This window comes from Bidens hawaiensis, unplaced genomic scaffold, assembly GCF_021521415.1.
Source record: "Bidens hawaiensis isolate Kalapana, Puna unplaced genomic scaffold, B.hawaiensis_p1.1 tig00059007_1, whole genome shotgun sequence".
In the NCBI taxonomy this organism is placed as follows: domain Eukaryota; kingdom Viridiplantae; phylum Streptophyta; class Magnoliopsida; order Asterales; family Asteraceae; genus Bidens; species Bidens hawaiensis.
Window position 1 is genome coordinate 64,069 of NW_027500629.1, and position 9,988 is coordinate 74,056.

At 34.3% G+C, this 9,988-nt stretch overlaps 2 protein-coding genes across 3 annotated transcripts; one reads left to right on the forward strand and one right to left on the reverse strand.

Annotated features, from left to right (window-relative positions):
- The first annotated feature begins 1,533 nt into the window (after positions 1 to 1,533).
- Positions 1,534 to 5,614, forward strand: LOC143602488 (protein disulfide isomerase-like 1-6). The gene is made up of 12 exons (XM_077079569.1): positions 1,534 to 2,024; positions 2,473 to 2,602; positions 2,685 to 2,850; positions 3,538 to 3,653; positions 3,749 to 3,829; positions 3,918 to 4,007; positions 4,109 to 4,180; positions 4,266 to 4,334; positions 4,522 to 4,602; positions 4,690 to 4,824; positions 5,258 to 5,308; positions 5,393 to 5,614. Exons 1-12 carry the CDS (start codon positions 1,534 to 1,536, stop codon positions 5,498 to 5,500), a joined length of 1,590 nt encoding a protein of 529 aa, XP_076935684.1. The 3' UTR covers positions 5,501 to 5,614.
- Positions 5,615 to 6,685: 1,071 nt separating this feature from the next.
- Positions 6,686 to 9,113, reverse strand: LOC143602489 (staphylococcal-like nuclease CAN1). 2 transcript variants are annotated; one of them, XM_077079571.1, is made up of 8 exons: positions 8,855 to 9,113; positions 8,703 to 8,758; positions 8,048 to 8,171; positions 7,853 to 7,963; positions 7,603 to 7,784; positions 7,460 to 7,519; positions 7,062 to 7,221; positions 6,686 to 6,989 (listed from the first exon to the last, which is right to left on the reverse strand). In XM_077079571.1, the coding sequence occupies exons 1-8, from the start codon at positions 8,969 to 8,971 to the stop codon at positions 6,942 to 6,944; spliced, it is 858 nt and encodes a 285-aa protein (XP_076935686.1). In that variant the 5' UTR covers positions 8,972 to 9,113; the 3' UTR covers positions 6,686 to 6,941. The 2 variants fall into 2 exon arrangements, with proteins under 2 accessions (XP_076935686.1, XP_076935685.1); XM_077079570.1 differs by having other exon boundaries at positions 6,686 to 7,221.
- Between the last annotated feature and the right edge of the window lie 875 nt (positions 9,114 to 9,988).

A 9,988-nucleotide genomic window follows, 5' to 3' on the forward strand; every position in this document is an offset into this window, starting at 1 on the left:
GCAAAAATATTAGAAGACATAACGTGCTTGGTTTTATATGGATAAAGAATAGATCGAAACAGAAACACAAATCTATTCTTTAAATAGATTGACATAACTTCTCATTTTTGTAATTTTGCATCATATAGTAATTTCTTGTGTGTTTGCCTTACTCTGGCTTGGTGTTTATTTTAATAAAAATTACCTTTTCAAAAAAAAAAGTTTATTAACTAAAAATGTTAGGGGCAGTAACGTAGTATAGTCACTTTTGGTTACCGGAATTCATAAATTTTTGTGGAAGGTTTTAAGTTTGAATCATGCGTCCATCTGGGTTTTCGTCTTATCTTGTGTTACGTTAGAGAGTTTTGCTCTTGTGCCGGTACAACGACTGTCAGGTGGCAGCCTGCATTATGGTTTCATGAGGAAACGTTCAAGTCAAACTCTGAAACTAGTTTGGTCCCGGTTAAGATAACAAAGTTAGGCTAAAATAGGATAACATGACTCTTCAATTTGGAAAGTATGATAACCTAAACACAACAAGAAAGTCAAAGGTTAAAAAATTGAAAGTACAAAATATGTAATGAAGTCTAAATAATATGAAAAAAATAAAAAATTAATTATACCGCTAAAGTTTGCATAGAATAAAATGATTACTTTTTTTACATAAATATCAATTAAATAAATAAGCAAGTAGTAATTACATTGAAACCGAAGATAAACAGGCAACAAGCTATGTCGCTATTCATTTTTGAATTGCAAAACCCAATCTTTTAAAAAATACATTCACTGATTTTGGAGTCATAAATTACTATATTCGTTGAACTCGGCTAAGCAACTCTACAACTTCAGGCACGAGAAAACCAAAAGTATCAAAAGCAAAATGAAAAATACATGCTGGTTGTTAAGACTCAAGACATGTCTTCTCATGTCTAGTCACATTGCCTAAAACAACTTTTAAAGCAGCTTGACCAACTATGAAACTAGTCAACCACTACTCTGTCAGCTCACCAAAGAGGAAACTCTTGTTAAATCCACACACACATGTTTTCCTCCTATCCATCCAAACACTAAAATGTCAGCCGATCGAGAGATGATCTTCCCTTTGACGGGTCAGACAGGAAATTCACATGTGCTTCTTTCTTTACAGAATTCCGACCCGCCTGAATATGTCAAAGAGCACATCTCTAACCAGTTCGTGTCGATAAGAAACTTTTTACGATGTACTACGTGTTCCAATACGAGTTTAAAATAAAATTAACCTTAGCTTTAAATATATAAATTTACATACTCATAGTCTATACAAACCCACCGTCCAGTCCGGCCCAACCCGTTATAATTAATTAGTCAACTTGTAAATTACTTGCTTTCCAGAAACACACACACACGAATCTCGCATTAGTCGCTGCACGTCTCACGGGATCTTGATTTTGATTGATTGATTGATTCCTGTATTGTAGAACCCTTACTAAACCTTATAAAACTAAAATCTTGATTTCTTTCTTCATCGATCCAATTACAATTACACAGATCTCATCTCACTAATTCACATTCACGATGCTTTCTCCAAAACCCACTTCAAAATTCATCTATCTCACCATAATCCTCCTAATTTCACTATCTTTATTCATCAATTCAACCATTTCTCAACAAGATTCAGACGAAGTTGAAATCAACGATCTAATCGCACTAGACGAAGAAGAATCAGAATCAGACACCCAATCACCCCCAAAACCCTCAGATGTATTAACCAAAGCTCAAAGAATCGTTCTTGAACTTAATAATGATAACACCCAGAAAGCAATTGATGGAAATGAGTATGTTTTCGTTCTGGGTTATGCGCCGTGGGACGTTAGGAGTGCTGAACTGATGCCCAGGTTTGCAGAGGCTGCTGGGGCTTTGAGGGAGTTAAAAAGTCAGGTTTTGATGGCTAAAATTGATGCTGAGAGGTACCCGAAACCCGCTTCGGGCCTTGGGGTTAAAGGGTATCCGACTTTGCTTCTGTTTGTTAATGGGACTGCTCAACCGTATACCGGTGGATTTTCGTCGTAAGATTTGGTTTTAATCTTGTTTTTTTTATGAATTTTGTTTTGGGGGTGTTTCGGATTTGGGGTGTGCGCGGTTTGGTTTGAGTCGGTTTTGAGCTAAATCTAACAAAAACTGAAATTTGGGTTTTTAAATTTATTGAAAACCGTTTGTTTTCGGTTATTTTTTAAAATTTTGGTTTCGGTTTTGCATTTGAGCTTGAAAATTTACGGCCACCATTTTTTTGTTATGATTATGTCTTGGGAGTGTTTGGGATGGCTTATTGATCACTTTTTAAGTGTTTAGATGATGGAAAGTATAATCTTGGTGGATTCAAGATTAAAGTTTTCGTCTTTAAGTGAAATTATGCTGTTTTGTGACATTGTGATACAATAGGTTATTTTTAAAGCACACATTGAAACACCCCCATTGGTTGGTGAAAGTGTTGTTAATTTTGTTGGTGTGAATTAGGGAAGAAATTGTGATTTGGGTGAGGAAGAAGACGGGTGAGCCCATTATCAGAATTGACTCTATCGATGAAGCAAATGATTTCCTTAAAAAACATTCTACGTTTGCAGTTGGTTTATTTGATAAGTTTGAGGTATGTGTTTCTCTGCTCTTTGTTTATTTATTATAACAATTAATTTGCAGACACAAGTGATCACTCATGTCTAATTTTTCAGGGCCCGGAGTATGATGAATTCGTAAAAGCAGCAACTGCTGATAATGAGATTCAGTTTGTCGAGACGTGCTCTTCCCAGATTGCCAATATTCTGTTTGAAGATGTTAAGTCTACTGGCCCGTTTTTTGGAATTGTGAAAAGTGAACCCGAAAGATACACTTCGTATGGTAAGCTTAAGATTTGGTAATGTAAACTTTATTTGTTTGATATATGTGAATTGTAGAGGTGACAAGATAGTTGGGTTGGACGAGTCAAACGGGTTAGGCTTAAATGCGGCATTTTCTAGTACGGGTCAGCTCGACCATGCTCGAGCTCGGCTCGTTTAACTTTCAAGAGTTCAAGCTCAGTTCGTTAGCCTTATGAGAGCTCGTACTCGAGCTAGGCTCATTTCAAGCTCTATTTCTAAAGCTAAAGCTGCGCTCGTGAGTAGATTTATAAGCTTGAGCCCGGCTCATGTATTATTTATTATTTTATTTATATACATGTATAATTATATTTTTATATATAGTTAATTATATTTTTTATGTATTACATGATATATATTATTTAGTTATTTACATCTTAGTTTTATATATAATAATTATTATATAATATATTTATTTATTAACTAAAAATAATATAAATAATAGTCTTGTTTAGGCTCGTGCGTCAGCTCAGGCTCTTTTATTAGGATCGAGCTCAATTAAGCCGGGCCCGGTTCCGATCTCGAATAGCTCATGAGCAGCTTGGCTTGTTTACACTCCTAGCGGATTGGGTTGATTTTTTTTTATATTTTATAAATAAGTAATGAAAATTTATACCATTTTTAACTCTCTTATCTGTTTAAGAATGCTATTATCTTCGGCTTTTTGCAGAAGGTGGTTTTGAGAAGGACAAGATTCTGCAATTTTTGAACGATAACAAGTTTCCATTAGTCACGTTTCTAACTGAAGTCAATTCTGTTAAAGTTTACGCCAGCGATAAACTTCAGGTTTTCATTGCCTTAATTTGCACTTATAAGTTCGTTTTGTGCTCTTTTGTTCATTGTTGATTCGTTAAACATGATAATTTGTGTATGTGTTCTAGGTTTATGTCTTTGCAGAAGCTGATGAGTTCCAGAAACTTCTAGAACCATTTCAGAATGCTGCCAAAAAATTCAAATCAAAGGTGGTTAACTTAGATATTTTCTTACATCTAGACCAATGTTAAACCTTATATTATTATCAAATATCATAATTATACTTTGTGACTGCAGATAATGTTTGTATTTGTTGACATCAAAGACGACAATCTTGCAAAACCGTTCCTAACTTTATTTGGGCTTGAAGATTCAGAAGACACTCTTGTTAGTTTCATAAATCAACATCAACTAATTAAACATATTTTTTTCTCTGATTTAGTTAAAGATTTACAACAATGTTTATGATTTTTTATTTGTTTTGATAGGTAACTGCTTTTGATTACCAAACTGGTGCCAAGTATTTATTAGAATCGGACCCAACACCTGCAAATATAGAAGTATTGATTCAATCATTATTATCTTTCAATGTTACTTCTATAAGTATGAATCTGACTGTGTTTGTTTTTTAATTTCTTTCTCTAGGAGTTCGGTTCGGGGCTCCTAAAGGGTGTTTTGCCTCTGTATTACAAGTCCCAAGCAATACCAGATAATGTGAGATTCTTATATCTTGTCGTTTCAATGTCACGTGTATATATGTGTGTGTGTCTATGTATGTATAATTATAAACACACACACACACACTCACCTGTTAAAAATTATTAGATTTTGCATAAACGGTTACAGCTGTTATTATTTCTCATGTTACTAATCATCACCATCTTGAATTGTCTAATAACAGAAAGGGGCAGACATTTTAACCGTTGTTGGAAAGACGTTTGATGACTTGGTCCTAAGCAGCTCCAAGAACATATTTTTAGAGGTTTGTATGCTATTTTAATAGTTTAAGTCTATCATTATTCATTTATACAAATCTTGATTTAATATTTTGATGTTGATCATATTCAAGGTACACACGCCATGGTGTTTAAACTGTGAAACCACAAGCAAACAAGTGGAGAAGTTGGCAAAACACTTTAAAGGGTTGGAAAATCTGGTTTTTGCAAGAATAGATGCTTCTGTAAACGGGCACCCGAAATTGGAGGTCAGTGTTATATAAAAGTAGTAGAATGGAGGTGTCAGTTTTGACTCATTTACATATAAATGGGAAATGTTTTGTTGTTAACAGCTTAGATGGGTAAATTTAAGATAGTGTTTTGTCTGTAATGGATCAAATGGGTAAATTTGAAATAATTAGTAAGGGAAACGGTCAATTGGTTGACCTGTTTACATATGAAAGGGTCAAATTGCCCGATGTTTTGTCGTTAACGGACGCCAGTTAAAAAAATAATTAGTTAAAACGGGTCAAAGGGTTGAACGGCTGAGAAGTCACCCACATAATATATTTAACCCAATAAGTTTTGGATAAAATATGTCTTCGGGTCAACCTAAACCGACCCGTATTCATGTTTACCCAACCCACCTATAAAATGGGCACCAAACATGTATTTGACTTGGCATATGTTATTGTTCTACAGGTTGAGGACTACCCGACACTATTGTTCTACCCGGTCAACAAGTCAAACCCGGTGAGTCATTTATTTCACGCCATTATTTCTGGTCAGGATTTGATCTTTAGGGCTAATCTTGTGTCATGTTGCTAATTTTTGCAGATTAAACTGTCTACAAAGTCAAGCCCGAAAGATTTGGCTATACTGATCAACAAATATTTAAAAGAACAGACACACGATGAGCATAATCTAACAAAAGATGAGCTTTAGACTGATTAGGATGATGTTATAGAGAGCTTGAGGGTTAAAAAGGTAATTTACCAAAAACCCGATACCGGGATGGATGATTACAGATTGGGTTAACACGAATATGGACTATCGACATCCTCGTTTATAACTAACTATAATTTATTTTGTGTATGGATTCGATAAGTTAAATTTGGTATTGTGTGTGTGTTTTATGTGCGCAAGTATAACTAACTATAATTTCTTGTCATTGTCTTTTATTATTATTATTATTAATATTATTATTAGTGTACTAAATTTTGTTAATTTGTCGTTTTCTAGTCTTTAATTTGTCATTATTATTATGACATTTTGTTTGCTAGTTTTTGATAGTTCTATTTATTTATATTTATAACTTATTTTATTTGATTTAGGGTTTAATATTTAACAAAATGCAACACAATATATAATTTGTATTTTAACTTTTAAATTACGTGAAAAAAAGACCAATTTACTCTCTTTTGTGTCCCCCAAAAGTTCTTTTCATTCTGGGCCTCCATAGTTGTTGGTCAGCCCGGTTTCTTGATCTGCCTTACACATACAATCAACTTACTAAACTACTAACGTGTGTGCATATTTGTCACATGGTGTTACTAGATAACTAGCGTGGGTACATGTTTGTTAAACATACTGAGAAAACGATTAAAGATAGCATCATAATTGGCATAAAAATTGATGGGTTAAAACAAAAACAAATTACCATAGAAGATATCGAGACAATTGGGCCTATTTGTAAATTGTAAGTTGTCGTCATCATCATCATCGTACTCAGTATATCCCACCAATAGCAAAGCTATGGTAAAGTCTAAGGGTAAGATGTAGACAGCCTTACCTCTACCCCATAGGTATAGAGAGGCTGCTTCCGGTGAGACCCCGGCTCGATAGTAGTTTTGCATCAAGCCTTAGACATAAGGCACATAACACTCAATCATCGGGACACCGGCAGATCGGTGCATGTACCATTGTCTTTCGGCTATCAACGCCACCACTTGATGCCTGATTAACCTTCCGCCACTTTTAACGTAATTTTCATGAGATTAGTAAAAGAACGTCAAAATTAGTGCAATTTCACTTTTGCCCACCCAAGGGTTCACACATATATACATTATATGCGCGCACCGCAAGCAGGGCGTGTAAATTGTAAGTCATAATATGTATCATGTATGTGCACATCTTAGATTTCAGAATAAATCCATAATTTTAGTGTTATTTTTACGGTACATCATTTGGAATTTGCAATAATAGCACATACCAAACTATGATGTGATAGTGCTTTGCAATTGCATCCTCTTAAACTGATTCTACTTGACCAACATCTTCATATATATTTGTTAAAAGACACCATAGAAACAAACTAACAGCTAATTAGTATGTGGCCTAAACCGTGGTCATGTACGAACAATAAACCAGAATCGAGCCCTAAACTCTAGCTACAAGTTAATACCCATGCACATCCGTTCCTCACCAATCTAACCTGCGTGATCAAGTTTTACAAATTAGCCGTGCTACATTTGTATGTTAGTACACAACTAACAGACGAGCATACCTGTACAAAGGTGTCTTCACAGTAAACGTCTGCAACACAACGCCTGTGGACATCTATATAGAAGACCGAAATTGTCAAGCACTTGCCACCGATCATCTTTCTGAGTTCGTCCCTAGCCTCAGGCCCATAATGCATTTCAATTTCGGGCGGAGCTATTCCCCTGCTTCCATTAAAATGGGTTACACTATGTTACTAAAATGGAATGGATAGAACATTTGTAATCACATATTGAATATCTTACAGTATGTTATAGATTAATGTTGCTTTTTGAAAAAACTTTAAATGTTTGCTTCTTTACAGTATGTTAATCAAATTGGTTTGCAGTAGAACATCTTTATTTACATTTTAACATGGTATCTCATCTCGACTTGAACCTGAAGATTTAATATTTAACATACCGTAGCCTGATCTGGTACTTTTTGGTCACAAGTTCTTCATTCCACGTACTTTTCACTATCCTGTGACAACAAGCAGACGTATGATTAGGAAACGTTTTTCACAAACTTTACCACTAAAAATAAGAAATGAACAGTGTAAATACTCATAGTCTCGCGAAGAATTAATTTGTTTCAGCAGTTCACTTGCCCGACTACCGTCCCCCTTCCTCAGTGCTTCGCGACGCTCACATATCATAGATTGCATATCCGAGGGTAAAAAACGGAGGTTCTTAACCGCAACAGAGACAGTGAAATTACCAGCATCTTTTACTCTGTTCTTAATCACCTGATTGGCAAAACTAATAAGAAATCGGGTTTTAAAAAAGCGTGAGTGTTGTAAAATTATCTACTTACAGGCAGTGTATTCAACCGGAACGGGAAGAAGAAAGCATTCTCAACACGTTCACGCAGCCGGTTGTTTACTAGTGGGTAATACTGAGGAAGCCCGTAAAAGCGCAAGCAGCCCTTTAAAACAAATTTTATATTAGTTGATTTAAACCGGTAATCCTATAGTGTATGTACATAAATAGTTTGGATTAGAGTAGAAACCTCAAGGTGAGTAATGTCGATGACGTTTGGGTGGACTTCGTGTAGGGCGTCATAGACAAGTACAATAGCATCTTCATGAGTATACGGTGGAGCTTTTTTCCATGCTTTCATCAGTTCATTGTACCTTCAATTCAGTTTTTGTTTACTAGAGTAAGATATCTTTGACATGTTCTGGGGGTGCAAACGAGCCGAGCCCGAGCTCTACTAGCTCGTTTAACTTACACAGAGCTCGAGCTCGGCTCGTTTTGAGCTCTATTTTCAAAGCTGAGCTCGGCTCGTTTGCTATTTATCAATTATTTTTAATATAATTATGATTATTTTTATATGTTAATTAATAATTATTAGATATGTATTTTAAAAAATAATATAAATAACAAGCTTGGGCTCAGGCTCAGTTAAGCTTGGCTATATCAAGATTTTTAGCGAGGAGATCTCGAGTAGCTCACAAGCAGCTCGGCTTGTTTGAACCCCTAGTCAGGTTCTGTTAACTATAATATTGAAATGACAAGTAAAAGTCATAATATGGCTTAAAAAATTATTTAGAGACAACCACGACCTGTCATTTTCTAATGCTTTATTTGTTTATTATTATAAAATCCATATCCTTAAAACCCTAAACCCTAGTGGTTGGAAATTAATTAGTTAATTAATATACCATGGGGCTATAGATTCTTCCGGCGCAGATATAAGCCAGCACAGGCCTTCAGGAACCTGTAGTAAATCAATCAAACAATACCATATTATATAATTGAATTAGGGTTTAGACACGTGGGATGGAAATTGAATGTGAGAGTGAAGGCCTACTACCTTGGAGTGCGATTCAAAACTGCGGATGTCTTTATCAAGGGCGGCGAACCAGCCGTGGTGTTCATCACCAGCGCCGCCGCTTGTGGTGGTGATGGTTGGTGGTCGTGTGTTTGCCATTATTTTGAGTCAGGGTTTACCGCAAGTAACGACGACAAGGGTAATATGTAAAAAATTATAACCGACTAAAAACTCAACTTTTACATATGTAAAATATTCTTTGACGTTTTAATTTGTTGGCGGGTTTTAACTTTTATCCACTGAACTAAAATGGTAAGTTTTTTTGTTTTTCCTTTTTTTAACACTTTTATTTTATAGACTTGACAAAAAAAAATTTACAAGTTATTAACCAACTTATTTATATTTAAAAAATATGTATATTGCTTATTTATTTTTTTATTTTGTTTATTTATTTTGTTTGTTTGAATAAGTTCTACATTTGGCTCATATTTAATTTCTAGATTTCTTTAAAGTTTATTTTATTATTTAATTAAGCAACTTATATGTTTTATAAAATATATTATTAGACTTTTATAATTTATTTATTTTTGTTTGTTTGATTAAGCGACTTATTTTTATCATTTACAAATTATTATAATATTTTATACTATATTCTTAATATTAACGAGTTATTTGGAGCTTATCTTGTAATCATGCACTCAACCTTGAGGCCTTGTTCCCGGTTGAGCAAGTGTTTAATTGATGCTTGTTTGTTTTATTTTTGATTGATTAAATAAGTTATATATTTTTCTTAGTGCATTTCTATAATTCGTTTGTTTGATTACTCTCATATTCTTAATGAACGAATACAAATAATTGTTTGGGTAATTAAAAAATACAAGTTATATATTTTCCTTAAGAGGGAGTCTCAAGCTTGAATCTCGGCTCATGTGCATGCTCTGAAATATGGGTAATCACCATCGTAAGGGAGATTCAAACATGGATAATGGGGTATGACAAGTGTTACGACTTACGACCCTTTGAGAGAGACTACAATTTAAAAAGAGTAAAAAAATATGTTGATATATAGAAATGATAGACCAAAACTGATTATAACACATTAATTTCTTCACATATTTGAAACTTCGATGTAAAATAAATAAACGGATACTAAAACATAACTGTGTTTCTTTGGAA

What these genes read in the sequence shown, in the direction of transcription:
- LOC143602489 (XM_077079570.1), bottom strand. Translation starts at nt 8,971, where the DNA reads ATGGCAAACACACGACCACCAACCATCACCACCACAAGCGGCGGCGCT. An exon ending in GTTTTGAATCGCACTCCAAG is followed by an intron (nt 8,759 to 8,854) that starts GTAGTAGGCCTT and finishes GATTTACTACAG; the next exon opens with GTTCCTGAAGGCCTGTGCTG. An exon ending in TCGACATTACTCACCTTGAG is followed by an intron (nt 7,964 to 8,047) that starts GTTTCTACTCTA and finishes TTTGTTTTAAAG; the next exon opens with GGCTGCTTGCGCTTTTACGG.
- LOC143602488 (XM_077079569.1), top strand. Translation starts at nt 1,534, where the DNA reads ATGCTTTCTCCAAAACCCACTTCAAAATTCATCTATCTCACCATAATC. An exon ending in GTTTATTTGATAAGTTTGAG is followed by an intron (nt 2,603 to 2,684) that starts GTATGTGTTTCT and finishes CTAATTTTTCAG; the next exon opens with GGCCCGGAGTATGATGAATT. An exon ending in CCAAAAAATTCAAATCAAAG is followed by an intron (nt 3,830 to 3,917) that starts GTGGTTAACTTA and finishes TTGTGACTGCAG; the next exon opens with ATAATGTTTGTATTTGTTGA.